Source organism: Sander lucioperca, chromosome 18 (genome assembly GCF_008315115.2).
Source record: "Sander lucioperca isolate FBNREF2018 chromosome 18, SLUC_FBN_1.2, whole genome shotgun sequence".
Lineage (NCBI taxonomy): Eukaryota > Metazoa > Chordata > Actinopteri > Perciformes > Percidae > Sander > Sander lucioperca.
Genome location: NC_050190.1, coordinates 23827882 through 23848571, shown reverse-complemented (window position 1 = coordinate 23848571; position 20690 = coordinate 23827882). Strand labels below are relative to the sequence as shown.

At 38.4% G+C, this 20690-nt stretch overlaps 1 protein-coding gene and 1 long non-coding RNA gene across 5 annotated transcripts in view; both read right to left on the bottom strand.

The window, feature by feature from the left end:
* slc25a21 (solute carrier family 25 member 21) overlaps positions 1 to 20140 on the bottom strand; it is a 104113-nt gene extending 83973 nt beyond the window's left edge. The window contains exons 1-2 of one of the 4 annotated variants that reach the window (XM_035994554.1): positions 19939 to 20140; positions 18062 to 18143 (exon numbers count right to left, since the gene is read on the bottom strand). In XM_035994554.1, coding sequence (XP_035850447.1) covers positions 18062 to 18131 — 70 coding nt within the window. In that variant the 5' untranslated portion in view covers positions 18132 to 18143; positions 19939 to 20140. Of the gene's footprint in view, positions 1 to 16153; positions 16241 to 16593; positions 16748 to 18061; positions 18144 to 18276; positions 18472 to 19938 lie in introns of those variants that run through there. The other 3 variants (XM_035994553.1, XM_035994555.1, XM_035994556.1) reach the window with 3 other exon arrangements.
* Positions 1450 to 15890, bottom strand: LOC116057367. Its single transcript, XR_004106797.1, has 3 exons — positions 15880 to 15890; positions 12591 to 12592; positions 1450 to 1582 (listed from the first exon to the last, which is right to left on the bottom strand). It is a non-coding gene; the product is annotated as an uncharacterized LOC116057367 (long non-coding RNA).
* Positions 20141 to 20690: the final 550 nt, after the last annotated feature.

Below are 20690 nucleotides of genomic sequence, written 5' to 3'. Positions count from 1 at the left end.
GAGCTCCACCAACTCTCCACTTCTGCTCTACACTGACCATGCTTAATTTGTCAATTTTCCATTTCCTTTTTGATGTTCTGCAGAGTGTGAAATGCTTCACTAATTATCTAGGAAGTTTGGAAGGCGAGGCTTGTTGTTTTTATAGAGCTGATGGCAAGCCTCACTCATCCCAGCGAACAAGGAACTGTGCAAACTCACAATGACAAACCAGACCTCCTCCTGCCTCTCTGTTCACAGCTAAAAATGTTCAACAAAATAACAAAATCGAGACAAACGAAACGTCAGCACCAGCGTTCATTTTTCTTTCCTCCCTTCAATGTACTTATTCCACATTAAACACACCACAGTGTGAGGGGGAAAGTCTCAAACCAAAACCATAGGAGTTGAGAGGCTTTGACAGGCCGATTGCAGAGGAGTTGGATGCCTGAGCCAAGGTGAGAGTGGAGGGTTATTCTAATCAAGCTAATTCCCTCCAAACCTCAACATGATGTCATCCAGTGTTTGCTCATTAGAGATTCTTGTCCGGAGGCCAAGACTAATTCTCATTCAGTTGTGAATGTTTCTTCTTCTCACAAGACAAATTCAAAGATCTACACTACATTAAATTATGGAAGGGAGGGGATCGGCTTCACTAGAATGACTAATAAATGGATTACATTTGTCATACAGTCAGCTCAATGTGCCTCAGATGAAATGGCGCTTGATTCACCTACATGCAAAAACGCCCATTTCCACTCTCGCTTTCCCACAAAGCTCAATTTTTCAAGCAGGGGTTTTAACACACAGCTTTCTGCCCTGTTTCTTTCCTGATGGGCATCACTCAAAAGCCGTTAAGCTTCTGAACTGCTCTCTGGCCTGAACTGTCAGTTCTGTGACTCAGCTAGCAGAGTGATCCTCAGATCGAATGCACAAATGGATCAGGAGAGCCGGATAGTGCCAGAGCTCTTGTGCTTTCTCTTTCTGTCCTCTGTTGCCACTCCCAATCGTTCTGCTGCTCTCTCGTTTTTTATCTTTTCTCCTCTGCTTGTCTTTTGTATTAACCTTTTTTCTATGAACACAATCTGTCTGCACTAGGGGTGGAACGGTACATGTATTCGTATTGAACCGAAACGGTACAGGCGTCTCGGTTATACACGGTATAAAAATATATAAATAAAACTTGCGTGCAAATTAATTAATGTAATGCGGAACTAATGTAATGCGGAACTACTGTTAGATATACGGGTTCTAGGGACACCTAATCTGTAGCCCCGCCTTAGCTCTGAAGCTAGCCGAGCTACGCCTACATGCAGTTTTTTGCAGGTCGAGCAGCACTAAAGAACGAGAGGAGGACAAGAGTTAGAGTACCCGCCGGCCTCTTTAAGATCACAAGTTTGGGAAAACTTTGAGACTGTATGGATGAAGCCTGGGGCCTCCCATGTCATGCCCTCCCGGCCTCGAAAACTTCGGGTCAGTTACAGTAGTACAGGAGTGAGAGTGGTGGATAAGACGAGGACTGTGTGTCGGCGTTGTTCAGCAGTTGTTGGGTATGTAAGTGGAAATACATCTTACATGCTAACGCATATCCGACGCCATCACCCAGCTGTACCAATCGCTGGAACGAGACAAAAGTGAGCGAACCTCGTTACAACATGCCATCCCGTCCACATATTTGTTGTTGTTATTATTATTATAGTGTGAGCGTGTAGCGGGACGTACAACAGTCTGCCGCTAAAGCTATGAGCTAAAAGACTCAAACTAGCACTGGTCACTGCTGTTGTCTGAAAAACACAGACGGGACAAAATGTTGCATTTACTGGTAAACTGGTACACCTTGTGACGACTTATGACCGACTGCTATCTGTTGTGGAATTTTCCTCACGTTACTCTGTCCTCTGTGACTGTGACTCTAAACTAAGCTGCGCAGGGAACAACTCTGATTGGCTCATGGAGGCGTGTGTTCAGAGAGAAAAAAAAAGACCAAAAAAAAAAAAAAAAAAAACTTTGATACAGAGCGTTCTATCAACGGAATGAAGCATTTTAAATATCGCTCGATCACGTGAATTTGATCGTGGGAAGCCAAAATCGTGATTGTGATTAAAATTCGATTAATTGTGCAGCCCTACAAAGAAAGCCCAAGGTAATGGATATCCAGCCCAAATAAGTGAAATTTACATCTGCAACAGAGCAATCCCGGGAAGTGTAACGCCGTGGATATAGACTAACGTAGATTCAACACAGAAGAAGTATAAATCGCATTAGGGAGAGCGAGAACGGCACTGCCTGAGTGGTGAAGCAAGAGAGGTGAGGGACCTGCCAGTGAGCGGTGTCGAAGTTAGCGTAGCAGCTGTGTGAGGGAAAAGCGAGAGGAAAAAGAGACTGCAAAGATGATGAGTTAACAGTGAACAATACAAACACCAAGCTTCTTAAGACACGGTGGGTTCATCTGTTAATACTGTTGGTAAAGTGAAGGGTGTTACAATGTGGAGACTGCAGTGCACACAGAGTGTCACGCACACAGCACACCTTGTTCACTTAAATCGCACAATTTTGCGGTTAGTGAAATCGCGATTGCGATAACATTAATCGTGCAGCCCTACATAAGACTACAGCTAGTGTTGTCGACTTGTGCTAGGTTCTATACCAATGTAAGTACTTTGGTGCCAGGAATTGGAATAAGTTACCTTTATACATTAAGATAAGTAACAACCATATTTTTTTTTTTTTTTTTAAATGTCAAAGTTGGGCTTAAGGCTTCAACTAACAAATATTTTCATTATTTATTAACTAATCTGCTGATTTATTATGTGAGCTATAAAACCTTAAAACTGTGAAAAGTACCCATCACAATTTTCATTGAGCCCAAGATGACATCTTCAAATACCTTGTTTTATCCTCCTAAAAGTCTAAACCCAATATTCAGTTTACTATGATGTAAAACAAAGAATAGCAAATTCTCACATTGGAGAAGCTGGAACAAGATGTTTGGCATCTTTGCTTGAAAAATGACTTAAATGAGTGAAGCAATTATCAAAATAGCAGCAAATTAATTTTCTGTTGATCGAATAATCGTTGCAGCTTTATTAAGGTTAATTGGAAACTAGGAAGTAAAATAATTATAATTTGTATAAACGTTTTTATAATTAATAATTCAACTTTGACTTGGACTGGCTTTTACTGATGAGGTATTTATTGTGCAGGTTTGTCGGTAGTGTGATGTCTCCTTGTCATCTGTATTCCTGCATTTGAGCCATAATCAAGGACCACAATGGAATGGCACTTTATTACACTTTTGTAGTTGTTCTCCTTCTCCTAAATGTCAACTAACCTAAGATTTTTCCCTTTCTTTCTGGAATTGGCACTGCATATCTCCGTCTGTAAAAGACAAATGGTGACTAAAATAGTATAAATGGTAGTGAACATAACGGGGAAATAGCCTTGATTGTTTAAAAATTGCATATTAAACAAATGCCGAAATAAAATCAAGCCACATTAACCACATTTGCTTTTCACATTCACATTCACATGTCCTTATTAGGTTGCAATTTTGTTGTATACTGCCAGCTTATTATTACAAAGTGCCATAGTGTGGCAGTATTATGTGGGTTGTGCATGTTTATAGGTCCACACAAACATTTTCAAGCCGCCTTAAAGAGATGGCAGAAAAATAACATTTGGGGCCTCAACCACCAACAAACTCCCTCTTCCCTGATCCACTATATTACTTACAGTGTGATGAAGCTGACTAAAGGATTTCATGCACACAAGCATGTCTAACCGACTCCAGTAAATCACTCCCTCTACTGACGGTGGTGGGAGAGCTGCTGCGTTTCAGGTGCTGTTCATCTGGCAGAAGTTTCAGAGGCCTGCCTCCGGAGAAAGAAAACAAACCCTGATCTGCTTCCCCAGTAACGGCTCACCGCGAGCCAGCCAGCGGCCTCCAGGAGGCTGTCCAGCCGCTCCGGCCCCTCGGACCAGGATGTTTGGGTTAGAAAATGACTTTCCTACTCCCTCAGCCCCTTTCTCTAATTGCCCCAGGGTAATTACCTTGTCTCCTTCCCACTTAAGAAAAACCAAGAGCTGTAGTGTGTTATTGTATCAAGTAGAAAGTAAAGTTTGCTAAAATTAGCATGACTAATATTTCTATAAATCATAATTACAGTTAGAATAATAAATGTATTAAATCAGAAAGTGTAGGTGATATAAATATCAATGAACTATTAAAATAAAGTGTGCCGACATCTTGTGGTCTAATAACTGATGATCTTACATTCTCTTGTTTATCCAGCAGCTTACAAAACGACTGAAGAAATACAATTAAATAATGCTACAGCATGTTTTTTACTAACAAAACATTTCCTCAAGTAATCACAATAAAAACAACATCTGCAAAACCGCAAAGGCCTGGGTATGATCACTCAAGACGTCTCCTTCATGGAAAAAAGAAAACATACCATCAATTTAAAGTCAATTCTGAATATGATGGGGGGGGCCATAATCTCAGAGGCCTGAGTGTCATTCTGCTTTCCTCCGGCTGGGGACTGATAGATTATTGCAGAGTGCAGATTCTCCCCTGGGTGCCATATTTCAGGCTGCAACGGTCCAAGTACCATTATGAAACACACCCGAGAGTACCGCAATTCAGAAAAGACCGGAACACCAATGGAGCTCTCAAAAGATTTCTTCTTGTGCGGTATAGGCAAAGAGGAAGGAAAATGTTTGACTGATAATTCCCCTCTAACTGTTACATACCACGTGCAAACTTGGAAAACACAAATGTAGGCCAAAAAAAAAAAAAAGATCACCTGCTCTGATACATATGCACCAGACTAGAGGGAGATTTGTGCCATGCTTTGAAAAGAGACATGCTCTGCTACAGTTATTGTTGGATTCACATGCTCTTGTTGAAGACGTTAACATCAATGCCTCACTATGGAAACAGCTGGCCGCCTGTGTGTTCCTCCAAAGCTTCTGGGGGAATCTTCGAATCGAGAAAGCATCCGTCAGAGCGTCTGATTACAGAGCAGCCCAGCTGAGAGCTCGCCCTGTCAGACCGCTGATAACTTAACCCTCCTCCGTACCGTTTCCCGGCCACCACTCTCCCCCTGTACCTGCTTCAAACGCCGCAGAGCTGCTGGGCCGGCGCCCTGTGTGGTCTCCGTTCTACTTAACGCATCCCAGTGTGGACTCTTGTTTTAAAACGCACAGCTGGGTTGTGACACAGGCCATAGAAAATACAGCCAGTGTCATATCTGAGTCATGACTTGGATCTCGACGTGGGATGAAAAAAATCTCAAGAATCAGTGTGCTGAATGAAAGCTTGGAGACCTTTCAGAATAAATACGCATTTTGTACTGGTAATATTAACATTTCCAATGATACCTGCAGCAAACTAAACACAGATGTGAGGGGATTATCTCATATTTTGAGAGCTGTATGTCTCGGTTAAGTGAAATCATTTGTGCATACATGTGAAAGGATCAGCAAAGTTATCCATCTTTATATTACCTTAAAAGCCATGAACTTCACTAAGCTTAACTGCTAAAAGTGCCGCTGGGAACAGTACAAACTCTTAACTCAATACATTACTGAGGTGGATTAAAAAGCACCAATATGGCTCTCTTCTGCCCTCTAGTCACTCCGTCTGAGTCATTATATTCACAAAATATTTGGACCAGATTCTCCTCTTAAGGCAAAACACTTTAATCCTCATTAAATAGCTGTGCAGCAAATTAATGCCAAACCAGATACATTAAGAACATATTGCATCATTCTCAGGATTGCAGCCTTACAAAGAGATGAACATTAACACACTAACACACTGCTCTTTTCTACAACCTGACAGCTTCTTCCACATCGCCATCCCTCCATCTTATTTCAAACAAAAGAACTGGTGCATTACCTCTCACTGTTCTTTATAAGCTCTTTCCAGACTGTGATATTTGTGTGCTTTGATTTCACTGCAGGACTGTTTGATTTCAAAATGATAATGAAATGGTAAACAAATTGCTAACATGACCTTTCATTCAGTTTTGTTTCTCATTATCAAATTTTTCCTCGTCGTCTGCCAGCATCCTTCTCTTAAGTATGTCATCCTCCAACCACTCTAGATCAGAAATAATACAAAGTGTCTATAAATTTGAACTTCCCTAATTAAAGCCTTGCCCCGGGACATGCTCTCCCATGGCCACCAGGCACGGGATATTTCCCCTCAAACGACACAAATTGGCCCATGAGCACAACAAATTACATTATGATTACTGCACTGGCCCAAATGCTGTTCATCTTGATAGAGTTAACCCAAAGTGGGCATGCCTGTCTCCCAACTACAGAGCTAAAAGGGGAGAAAGAATTACAGTTTTTGGCTAGGGCTTACTGTAAAAACCTGTGTTATAAATTTCCAGCTCATCCAGAGAATCACAGGGTAGACACACACAATACACAAATCCGTACACGCACACACACAGAAAAAGCCATGTAATTCAGGGTTTTTAGTTTGTCCGGTTTTGTTTTTGTTTTTTTGACAGTACTTATTATGTTTATTTATATTTCAGCGCTTACAGCAGGAGCACGGAGGGTTTGTAATTACTGTATCCGAACTCTTGAATCGTGTATCATATTCAGTTGAAATAACATGAGGTTTGTCTTGGCCATGACTTTCTTGTGAAGACATCCTGAAACAAAACAAAAACTATTAAACAAGAGATCAAAAACCGGTGAGCCTGAAAAATCAGCATTAGGAAGGCATCCAGTGGTTACTTCTGCCGCAGTGCAGCAGGCCCATATGTCTGACCTACTACCAACTGTGGCTACGAGCTACAGGGCACGAGGTTAAATGCCCAATTCGAGACTTTTCAACACACGTCAGTGTTCATGAGGAACAAGGTGGTAGAGGATAAACAGAGGGAACGTTGCTGCTCTTGAGCGGCTTCAAGTTCATTTTTGCCATTGCCGTCTGCAATTCATACAGTATTTACTGTTATTTTAAAAGAGTGAATGCAACAATGTCCCATCAAAAATCTACTAAAATCCCACAGTGGGATAATAAGTCTGCAGGGATGACAGACAGTAGCTCTCCAGAGGAAGAGCTGTGACTTAATTAGGAGGTTCAAGACAAAGCCAGGCTCAAAAATATACACTGAAAACATAATCCAGACGCATGCAGAGCACACACACACATGCTCAAAATATATCCATTTCCTTGGATGCATGTGCACGCATGTCTCGCAAACACACGCAATTATAACCAATTTCCCGGCATAAATTTCTCACTTGGATGCACACACACGCAAAACAAACAAACACGTACACTTTACCATTTCATGGCATGAAGACATAGCTGAGGCACGCACATTCAGCCATTTTCTTTAGCACGAATACATAACCTAGATGCACACACGCACTTACAGGGTCACTCTCTCTTTGCTCCTTGACTACTTAGTCTAAGTGCTCAATTAAGCATAGCTTGATAGCTTGTTTAGCTGATTTCCCTCCCAGTTTTATTATTGTTGCCATGTGTTGTACTATGTATGCCTTCACATTTCACTTTGACTGCCATGGAATTTCTGAGTGATTTCAGTGCTTACTTTACATCTGTCCTCTTTCCTGTTTAGCACGCTTTTTTGTGCTGAATATATCCCTCTGCAAACATAATAATGACTTGTACTACTGTAATGCTGACTGGTAAAATGTCATGTGGCGAAAGGTGTAGAAGAACTTTGTGATCATCTTATTTGCAGTATGAAATCATGCAATGATGTGATGAAATACTCTCTAAAAGTCAGCTCCACTGTGCTTCCTGCAGCGCAGCGTCCTGGTTTTAATAATTGGTACCTCTAAATAGGAGGCAATGATCCAGAGAAAGCCTCCCATGTTGAGCAATCATAATTATCTGACTGAATCCACTCTTACCATAACAGTATAATTATTATTATTATTCTAGGAACTTACATGTATGATAAATGTCCTGTGCGTGCTGCCATGCGTGACAACGATATTCACTATAGGCTGTTATAAAAACACTGTAGGTTCTTAGCGCTGACCGGCTAAGACAACTGAAAATTACTGATAAAAATGCTAATTATATGAATGCATTAAAACATAAATTAAGTCACCATTAATCAGTTATAATTAACTTATTGGAGTGCCCACAAATCATTCTTCTAAATGCAAGCTAACCATTAATTAACTTGAGTTGCGTATTGGTCCTTTCCTTTTGCTATACTGGTTATCTATTAGTGTGATTGGGCCAATAAGTGATCAGTGGGACCCTGGACTGTTGACATTATACCTTACATCGTATGTGATGACTTAATGTGTGACATCACTGCACCGAAGCATTACACACATCACATTCACATGTTTTTAACACCTATAAAAAGTGTTTTTTCCACAATTAGTAGTTCATATTTTTTATGTAAATCCATATGACATATGTATTGGGCAACTAGTGTTTATAGCTACTGTTTGCTTGGTGGAAAAATAATATTCAACTATAACTAGGCCCAATTATTATCAGTTAAAATCAAAGATTTATTGAACATTTGTAAGCCTATTAGCTTTTTGACATTAGCTCTAATTATGGATACAATAATGTAATATTAGCCTATATGTTATGCAGTAATGCAATCATGTATTTAATGATGCAGTAGTGCGGCACCTAAAACCCAATAACCCACTGGCCTCGCTCCCTGACTAACAGCTGATTCAGAAGTCACTGCAGTAGTGTATGCGACCTCTCTTGGCTCGCAGCTGTAGTTCGGCCGTGTCCACGCAAGCTCGAGCAAAGAGTACAATCTGGTAATCACGTGTTGTGTCTTGGCTGGACTCATTTTACACACGGCCTCTTCTGTGGTAACAACAGAGGAGTCCCCTTCCCCAACAACTGGCCTCCTCTGGTCCCCCAACCTCCCGCCAGTGAACCGTTATTATAAATCATGTCATTAAGATAACGTCATGAGCGCGACTGTGGTTCATACATCACAGGCCCTCCCTGAACTGGGACACATTTTTATTTCTGCCAGACTTTCAGAGCATCAACATATCCAATTATAGCCTACAGAGTACCTGCATTAAAAGAGGTCATCGTCTTAAAAACAGCATTACTAGAATACAAACTCAAACTCTATTTTGCTTTGGCCTAACATGTTGCAAACTTTTTTAAACCGTTTAAAAAGCCACACGGTGGTTGTGACATAGTTTCTACAGTTACTTTTATTTATCAGGCATGCAATACAATTGTACACTAAGAGACTCTTCCGGCTACAATGCCTCACTGTGTATTTGAGGATCCAGTTCTCTGTGTTTGTTCCAAAATTTGACAGAGACAGATCTCAGTCCGAGGCAGATGTAGTTTCAGTGGAAATTGATAGCGCTTGTCAAATAAGGATGATTCACACATCACAGCCTAAAGCCTGTACGAAGCCTCACCTGTAGACACAGCTGAAACTGAAAGTCAAATAAGATTCTCATGCATGTTTTTGATTTTGCAGCTGGCATTACGATTAAGACTAAAGTTGGATTTAATAGATAAATCATGCCAGCATCACTTTAAATAAACAAAAATAGTTTTTTTTGAGTAACTCCTATATATTTTTTGGAATTTAAGAAAGGGGCATAACAGACACTGCTGATTTAACAGCCAGCCATTAGGGACTTCTTGTTCGCAGGAAGTCAGCCAAATGGCACACGACCGCCTGCACCCAAAGCATGAGCTGAGGAACATCTGTCCCTGACAAAGATAATACTCCCCTGGGCTTGGTTATAATGTGTGTTTAGTGCCAGAGGTGGAAGAAGTAACATTTTTTACTCAAGTAAAAGTGGCAATACCGCAGTGTAGAAATACTCCATTACAAGTAAAAGTCCTGCATTCAAAATTCCACTTAATACTTTAAGTATTAAAAGTACTCATGCAAAATGGCTCATTTCAGAATAATGTATATTAGATTATTGTATTGCATTAATGTGTACATTGCTAATGTTGCAGCTGGTAAAGGTGGAACTGATTTTAACTACTTTATAAACTGCTGGGTAGTTTAATCTATAATAATATGTCAGTGTATTAGTTGATTAGATTTTGTTTTAATAATCTGAATCTGCAAAGTAACTAAAGCTTTTAAATCAATGTAGTGGAGTAAAACAATACTATTTCCCTCTGAAATGTAATGGAAATACTCAAGTAAAGTACCTCATTAAGTACAGTACATTTTCCACCACAGGAAAAAAAAATGTATAACATTAATTGAAATATTGTTTTGAGCTCCAGCAAAAGTACCCCCCCCCCCCCATCCTAATAAAATGGAAATTAATTTCAGCTATGTTCAATAATTCAGGTATAATCATTTAATTATGTCACTCGTTAAAATATCTTAACCACTGCCACAGAAATTGGACAAAAGCATTCATTATTTTACCATTTTTGCCAGTTAACCTTTTGGGTTTATAAAATCTATTCTGGGATGCCAGAGATTTGCAGTACATTAATAAGACTACCATTAGACGTAATGCCTGTTTGCATTCAACTAATTTATTATGACATTGTGATCATTCACATTTGCCCAGGACGGTAATTAGTTGACGAAGATAATAAATCTTTTTATGTTTGCTTTAGGAATGTTGGCGTGTTGTAATTTCTCCATATTAAATGAGGGGTTACTTTCATTATTACCTGTACAGCCTGCGGCATGCAATTTATTCATAAAGACACATCAGAAAAAATTCACTCACATTAATGTCTGAGATCACGTCTATTATGAAATTATCAGTAAGAAAACTTCAAATAATCGACGCAGTTTCCTCTCATGTTTACAAGTTTGTCAAAAATGCTGCCTTGATGGTAAATCCCAGCCTTGTGCTGAAACCGACACGTATTTAGAGCAGCAATGAGAACAAAAGACAGATGTGTCCGGTTAAGTAGCCATCCTTCAGCACTATCATGGCTCATTTTAACCAAGCCATCCACGACCCCCATGTATGGACATCTGTCTGTCAAGGATGGAACAGAAAAATGTAAATGGGTGCTATTTAATGCAAGCCAAAGCACACATTAAATATGAAGGACGTGAGCTGCCGCATGCCCTCCCAGACAGAGAGGGGGAGGTTGGGGGGGGGAAGATGGGAGGCTGAGGGAGCTGATTTAGAGGAACAGGCCAAGAAGCACCCCATCCAGAATCAACATTACTTCAAACATGAGGTCATCTAAACATCTGTCTACAACATGTCCACCGGGAGTTCAATCAAAGCCCCACTGAAACATGTACAATTGTTTCTGGAAATAAATATTAGGCCTAATTCGGCTGTGATTGGTGCAGCCACTCGGGAATCGCTCATTGCTAAGTGCAGTCTCCTTAAATGACTGACACAGACAGACACACAGACACACACACACTTTATTTGATTCCTCTCCTCTTTTCTTCCTCTACTACATTTAGGCTAAGTGGCTTTATTTGTTCTTTCCCGACTGATTTCAGGTTCACTGTTTAAAACCAATTAAATCAGGAGAGCTGCGGTGCAGTTTGAAGGAGGCTCTGACAGTCTGGGGGGAGAGCTGCAGTAATTACATGCGGGGCGTCTGTCTCATGTCGTCACAGTCCATTTGCTGGAGACGGATCGATTTACTCATGGAGTTTAAAAAAAAGGCATCTAACAAGGAAATAACAAAGGACTTAGAGAAAACATTACAGCAATGAGCATGTAACTAGATAGATTTTCAGTTTCTACTTTTAAAAAAATTGGTTCACTGTGTATTTAATCATAATGACATGCCTTAATTCAATCTTTTAATTGACTTTTTTCAGATAAGAGAACATGCATTTTATGCAGTATTTTATTTTTTAAAAATACCTGTAAGCTGCCTTCTCTGCAGAGCACATATGCATCACTTCTGTCTCCCTGTATCCAAAAGTTATGACTGAAACCAAACTATAAAAAAGTTGGAACATCCCTTTACTATGAAAAGAGATATAGTATGCAACTACTACCCCCTTGTGGACAACATTGAGAATCAACATTAAGGTATAAACTAAAAGAGCTTCATTACCCATGTACACATCTGCACTGCAGAATAAAATGTTACTGTACTCGCTTTGTTAATGCCTGTGCACAACTATCTGGAATTTAAACTTATTAGAAATACACTGTTAACGCCAACGAAACATACTAGGGCTGCAACTACCGATTATGTTCACTATCGATTATTTTCTACCGACTATTTTCTCAATTAAATTGATTCATTGTTTGGGCTATAAAATGTCCAAAATATTGTGAAAAATGGCCATGACAATTTCTTGAAGCCTGGACACCTAATTGTATGGGGTTAAGATCTTTGTCTCTAAACTCCTCATATTGTCTCATTTTAATACATTTAAGGCCCAAAGCTCTAAAACTAGCCAATATTTGACCCAAAAAAAGCAACGATTGGAAATATGAATGCAAATGCAAAGTCTTGATTATCAAAAAAGTTGGCAAGTATTTTTCTGTCAGTTGACTAATTGATTAATCGACTTATCGTTCCAGCTCTCAAACATACGCACAGAAAAATGCATACTAATAATCACAAAAATAGGATACTGTATTCCACCAGGCACTCAACAGAGTTAAAAATAACTGGTGACAGCTTGCATCTAATAATGTCAACACTGTGCACCTAATAATGCCAAAACTGTGCACCAAATGCCACTTTCTCCCCTTAATTCACATGTAATTTAAAAAGGCACTATGACCAGCATGCACATAAATTAGCACCGGTCTGTCCCCATCCTCGTTAACAGGGAATCAGGATGAAAAGAATCTCTGGAGGGGTGGGTGAGGAGAAAGTAACACTGAAGTCATTCTGCTCAGGGTTACAACCTCTGTCCCATCATGACAGACGAGAGCCCCTTAGCCTCTCGTTGAAAGCTCAGGAGGATAGCAGGTTGTCAGACCCAGGGGGCTTGTGAGATGCAAACATGGAGGGGCAAGCAACAATGCCAGAGTAGTAGTTCCTTCTTAAATAAAACATTGTAATTGAGCAAATTATTAGAGTAAATGAGGTTAAAATTGGACTTTCTGGAACAGTAAAGAGTGGCGAAGTAGTGACTAAGCACTGGGTGTGATTCAAATTTCTACTGGCTGTAACATGGATTTATAAGTAGATAATGCCAAAATTAGTTCAGGAGTGAATCACATATTGAATTAATATACTGTAGGACCTCTACCAACTTCCATCAGTCACCACAGGAACTGCAACAACAGTGACATGACATCTGAAACAACCGTTTAACACCTTAACAGCAGACTACAACACAGACAGTCACATTTTCACAATAGACACAAGTAAGCAAACCAAATAGAGAGAAGTGATCTAATAGAAATGGAGTAGAGGAGGGTCAGTATAAGAAACAGTCAATGTTTTGGGCTTTACGACTGAAGATCTTTTGGTATGGAGGAAAGAGAACATAGTGTAGGCCATAATATACTCATCTCAGGGATGATCTTTTTTTTTTAAATTGATACTTAATGCCTATTTAACTGTTTGTATGGTGAAATCTAAATATGTAAAATTAAAAACTACATCACCAACAAAAATCCTATAATGAAAAAGAACCACATTCATACGTAAGCATTTGAGTAGATATTAAAAAATAAATAAATAAATATAGCATTTTTAAAGTAAAGATTTACACTGTATTATTGTAATTTCTGAATATAAGCAATAGATCCCGCAGCAAGAAAACTTTGCTAAAAGGACACTGTGGACATTAAGATTTTAAAAAAAATCGTGTCAACTTGGTGAGTGAGCACAGCAACAACACCAGGAATGAAACATAAGGAAAGAGTTTTGTGGTCCTTATTGTTTGCAGCTGGCGGCTTGTTCGGCTAGAGAAAAAAACTAAAATTTGACACCATAATTATACAGTCTACACTGATAATCCCTTCACAGTCTTGCTTGTTTGACAACTTTGTATTGTTCACAAATAGGCAAGACAAAAGGAACACACATTTACTTCACTGAACATGTGATGCTCGACTACAAAACTGTCCCTACACAAAGCAATAGCAGCAGATAGGTAACTGGATGAACAAAGAGCAGAACATGATGGGTCACCAAGTAACAATTTAGTGTGCGAAATAAGAACTCAATGAAATATAACTACATATAAGATATATAATTCACTGTCACAAAAGCGGTAGTCTATGTTTTATAAATAAAAACAAACTTGATTTTGTATCCTCCTTGCTGTAGATTTCAAAACATTTATGCAAAGACTTTTACTCACGTTTAATCACGTGAATGTATCACATTCATTCCACAAATACACACAACCACAATCCTGGACTGCTGGTCACTGAGCTGCACATGCAGAACAATGGAGAACTAAAACTACATTTTTACAGTAGCTGTTTATGTAGGGAAGATTACTCAGTCACTATCAATATCCATGAAAAGGCCTAATTCAGTGACACCTGTGAAGCCTGTTAACAGCAGCAGAAAGTACTATATTTTTATAAGTATAATACACCTCTTACTGAGACTTATTTTTGCACAACCTTGCTCAAAGATTTGAGGAATGTAAAATGATTAACTGCCAACCCAGACTTTGGTTTTGCCTTTACATAAAGTGCATGTCAAAATAGACACAAGAGAATTCACTATGTTTTCATGCAATCGACTTCCTCCTACTGCTGCCATTTTCTGAAACTGTTAACTATTTTAATATGAGCCTTATAAGAGAGAGCAGACGAAATAGTGCAACAGTTTGATTTAATATGCAAGTCTTCCCAAATTACAATTCAATCCCTGACTACTTCATTGTGCAGGACATTTACCTGCATGTTACAACTCTTTCCACATATTTAGTGTTTCACAATAATGGCCTGGGTGTGTACTGTTTGACAAACCATTCATTTGTTTGGCTCAACTATCTAATAATTATTGTAGAACGATTACTGTCCAATAGGTGTGATCATTTGGGTGTTATACAAGTTGTGGTAGTAAATACTATGGGTTACATGAAGAATATAGTCTTGGCAAAGATACACATTCAGCACTGCAAGCAAAACTTGATTCAATATGAATTAATATTTAAAGTAAAACTTAATTTGTGTTTTTTTTTGTTTTTTTTTTTTAAATCTCTAACGCCCAATTCACGGGACTTCCACGAGTTTCATTAAGAAAGCCAGCCTACACTGTAACTTAAGTTATACTAAACCTGGGGTGAAAACTTCTGGTGGATTTCCTCCTCCACCGCATCGCTAATCAAGGCTACATTGTCAGGATAGTCTCTCCACCAGCTGTCTCGCTGTCTTGACTTTGCCCCTCTGCTTTAGGAAACACGAGTTGGCAACGTGTCTGCCGTGTTACGCAATTTTAATTCGATACAGACTGTGAAGCGGAATGGATTAGTTTTTTGTGAAGGTTAAAAGAGTAAAGTAAAGCAAAGAAGCAAGAGGATTGACTTCTGATCACTTCCTGGCTGATGTGCACGCATATGCATATATGCATATATATATATATATATATATATATATATATATATATATATACATATATATATATATATATATATATATATATATATATATCTTGCTAGATAGATAGATATACATATGAGATCACAAAGGAACATTGGAGATGTTTTGCTGTATTCAGAAAGCCTGATCTGTAATGATACATTAATAAAAAGGCACAAAACTGAGGCTATAGTTTACATCCACTTCATTTTCTACCCATCAGTCTGCAAGGGTTTAATCATATTTTTTCAAGTCATTTGTCTACTGATTGATTAATTGATTGAATTTGTTTATAGAAGACAAAAAACAAGATATAACATGTAAAGTGTAAACACTTATTTCCAGCATGTCCCCTGCTGTCATAGAAAAAAACAGGACAGACCAGCACATAAACACAGAAATCCCCAAAACAACAAGCAACAGAAAACGAGGACATCCAAATGAGAAACAAACAAAACAAAAAAACCAAGATACAAAGAAATGAACTTCAAAAACCTAGTCCTAGAATCTTCTTTTTCTAACCAATCTTTATGTGCTAAAAAGCATTCGCAAGACCACTAGGAGCACTAAATTAGAGGCAATATAAGCACTAAAACAGTTCAGTTATTAAACCGTATAGTAACAAAAACGCAAACACAATAAAACACCCAGGACCTGCCTGTCATATTTTGATTGGTCATCTTACCCTAGAGATGAGCCCGGACCTGACCTTTAAAAACTCTGGATTGTGGCTGCCTGATGCTTAGTGGAAGGCTAGTCCACAGTATGGTCCCTGTATAAAAAACAACAACTATAGTAAGACCGAGTAAGACGAACGTCTACATAGTTTTAGTTAACGTTACAGGTTTCATGATGATGGTTATCAAGCCCATACAACAAAAAACACTAAAATTATGCACACAGTTGGTTCAACAGCAGTAGTTTTTATCGTAAAAATGCTTCAAAAGTCCAATATCCTGCCAGATATAGAACTAAAAATCAGTGGGAATCTCAAAACCAACACAGGTGAAAAATGTTGTTCTCATTAGCTAACTGTTAAGCTATGTTAATTTAGCATGTTCTCTTTCGACATTTCAGTCACTAAGCCGTTAACAGAAAACGTTAGGGGAAGAATATTGAACTCACCAGGTCGAAGGCAACATTTTGGCGACTTACGAGGAGGAAAAAAAACGATGTCAAGCAGGTGCACGGTTACAAAACACGATTATCCGGCAACAGAACATGGTTGGGGGTGGGCGACATTCAAATTCGTCAAATTCCAGACAAACCATCAAATATGGCGGCGGGATTTCTTCCTCATTTATTAACCGGGGTGCTGCTCAGCAGCGGTGTGCTCAGTGCTGCCACGGGTGACCAAATCTGAATTACAACAATAGTATCTTTTCTTCTGACCAATTTTATACATGTCACTAGTGGGTCTCATCAAAGTCTTATTATACATCTTGCCACTAGTCCACAAGTGGCAGCTTCTGCGTCATCTTTCATTTTAAATGGTTTATATCATATCAGTCAGTCAGTGTCAGTGTTTAGGCTTCTAATGTTTCTGGATTAATATTGCTGCAGCATTAAGTGCATGCTGCATTTTCCTGCAGCAGATGTTTAATGTTGCGCTTACTTTTAACTCCTTCATATACTGTTGGGTAGTTTAATGTACATCAATGCATCATATTCTATAAGATATGTTTGTAGCGTCGCTGTCCTGTGAGAATCATGTATCTCTAAAAAGTCAACTTTTCGTGGTGTCAGAAAAACAGCTCTGTTTTCAGCTTTGTGACGATGTTTTTTTTTCAGCTGATCGAAGAAGGTTATAACATAGTGTATTTGGCTTAAGAAGTAGGACAATTTTCTCAGCCCAGAAATGAACACTTCATCCTTCAGTTAATCACAAAATCAAACTCTGGAGATTGCCTACATGGTTTTCACTGGACAGGAAGGGGATGGAATTTGTAATCTGAAAAGCAACTAAAGCTGTCAGACAAATGTAGTTGAGTAAAACAGTACAATATTTGTCTCTGGGATGTAGTGGAGTAGCAGTATAAAGTTGCATAAAATGGAAATAAAGTAAAATACCTCGAATTTGTACTTAAGTGGTCTACAATATCATACTTGAGAAAAATGTAGGCTGCTTCACTCATTCCATCACTCATAAAAAATAAAGTTTAAAAAAACCTCCAAATCACTGGATGATTGTACGCATGCGCAAACGATGCGATTTTCTGCCCCCTTGTGGCACTTCCTAGTTTTTTTATTCAGTCTATGGGCTCTTCCCATGGGTTATTCACAGTGTGTGAACTATCTTGGTGACACATGTTTAATCTTTGAACTAGACGCTCCGAAAACCAGAAATAATCTGGTTAATCTACGCATGTGCGATTAAAACCAGAAACACACTTTGTACCGTTTTCGTCTTTTATATATGTCAATGGTTCTCGTGGGAAGGTAAACGAGGCGGACGTCACTGCATTTGTTTAATGGGGATCACCGTTGCTATGCTACATACATTTAGCAGCGTGCAAGACTGGTAAACGGTTGCGTAATCTGAATCAGTCGACTCGTTTGTAATGGCAGAAATGAAAAATAAATTTTGATTTACCTGCGGATCCACCGGCTATAATCTGATGAGAAGCTTCCCGGAGCATGCTCTGCGGCTTTTTTGTTGTCATTGTTAAAGGTTCCTACCAAAAACAAACAAAACCCGTAACAAGTTAACGTTATCTTTACTTGTAACGTTAGTTTACAGCGTGAGTTTATATAGCCCGTCATAAGGCTCTGTAAATTTGCTTCAGCGCCGGTGAACACCCAACCTACCTGTCTTTCTCGCCGTGTCAGGATGCGTCTCGGTTGTGTGTTGTCCGGCAGGCTTCAGGGAAGTTGCTCTGCTTCAGAAGCTGCAGCCCACGCCGGAGAGTGATATACTCTTGAGTGCTCTCAGGCTAGGCTAGGCTAATATGGAATCAATTACCAGCACTAAAAAAAACTGCTGGTTCAGATTTACCTTCCTATCGCCTCACAGCCATGAAGTGTTTGAGTCATAGAAATAAAATGGTTTGAATAAAATAAATAAAATAAAAAAAGATAAACTCTGACCCCTCTCTAGTGATCAATATAAGGCAAACAATCACATAATGAGCACAAAGGTCATTTTATTTTCATAAATGTCCATTTATAGTTTAGATTTGACAGTGTCTATAGTCTCATTGCCAGACCTATAGTAGGCTATCTAACTGATGCTGAATCCCTGATTAGTGATTCATCAAATTAAACTAAAAGTCTTTCGAAATGACACCACCCAAAATCAAGCTCAAAAGATTAGTCTGTAATGTGAACTGTATAGTTTGCAGGTCTCAATTAAGGATTATTGTCATTTTCATTATTGATAAATGTTTCGACGAATCAGTAAATTGTTTAGTCTATAAAATGTCAATAGAAAATAGTGTAAAATGCAAACAAGACACATTTTTAGGTGTTTACTACCCAGAAGATTGGTTCCCAATTTAGCTTGCCTTTAAGAAAAGAATGTAACCTATGGCTAAATAATGCAAAGCCACAAGTAGTATCAACATGTAATCTATCAAATACTGAAAGACAATGATCCTAAACAGATAACAATTACAACATTTCAGAGGGAAATATTGTACTTTTGACTCCACTACATTTTATCATATTTTTAAATGGCAACTATATATATATATATATATATATATATATATATATATATATATAATATAGTTGTCATTTATAATATATATTTATAATATAGTTGCCATTTATCAATCAATAGAAAATAATAAGCAGATTGATCGATATAATCGAAGCCCTGAAATAAAGTATTGTAACCATGGGGCGGCCTGCGGGCCTTTGCTGCATGTCTCTCTCTCCCCCTTTTCTGTATATCTGCACTTTCTAATAAAAAGGCAGAAAAAAGCCCAAAAATAACATTAAAAAAAAAAAAAGTATTACCATATGCGTCTCATAAATGAAAGACGCTTGTGAAATATTTGCTTATAAGAAAGAACACAAGGCTTTTTATGATTTATAATAAGCTTTAAACTAGGCACACACATCCCTCTATATTCTGGATAAATATTGTTTTTCAAATGATGCCTCTTTCATAATTCATATACCATACATAATGATACAGTCAGCCAGAGAATCAGTGAAATACTATTAAGGGTTTACAGTAAGGCTAGCAGAATTCCCATCTATCCAACAACACTGGAATCTTTTACTTTAAATTAAATTTGATTTAAACTCTTATAGAACATGTGACCTGAGCCATAGTGCACCATGGAAAAACTAGAGGAGTTATTTTCTTTTTTGATGAGCAATGAAAACACGCAGAAATTCAGCAGTGAGCCCTATAACGAGCATTTCATTTAGTATAAGAGCAGCTATGGAACAACAAGAGCATCAGACAAGCTATAAAAATGTGGAATTTACAGCATATATTTGGCAGGAAAATGCCATTACCTCTTTGACCCCCTCGGATAAGAAAAAGCAGAGCAGCTTCCACCCAAATGACCTCGACTCCAGTAAAACATGTACCGTAGACTGGGCAGGCTGTGTACAACCAGCACACAGGTTAAGTATAGTTTATGGATGTGATGAGAGAAGACTTTTAGTAACATAGAAACAGTGTTCTTCTTTTCCAATAGGAGCTTTGACTAAAATAGGAATTTTGTTAACTATTGCATGAACCTTGTGTTTCCTAAATAGATTATACTTAACTGGCCAAACCGGTTTTGCAAAGAAATGCCAAAGAAAGTGTTTGCTCCAGCATAAGAAAAATGACTGAGGCGTTCAAGAACAGGCGTTATTTTAAGATGTTCACACTTTTTGTAATCACAGAGAAGCATGCTAACCCACGAAAATGAAGAGACGTAACAGCAAAATCATCTGGTTTAAGGGATAAGAACTATCCCTGCTAAATAAATACTTGTGGTATTAGTGGTGGAAGAAGTATTCTGATCCTTTACTTAAGTAAAAGTAGTAAAACCACACCACAATTGCACTCCATTACAAGGTAAAGTCCTGCATTCAAAATGTATATTTAAATAGAAGTTGAGAGATATTATCAGCATAATGTACTTAAAGTATTAAAAGTAAACATGGTCATAATGCAGTATTAATGATTCTGTGCAAACTTAAATATAAACTTCCAAAATTAGTTACTCAAGTTTTTCCTCTTCATACACAACAATGGACATAATATACTATTATGT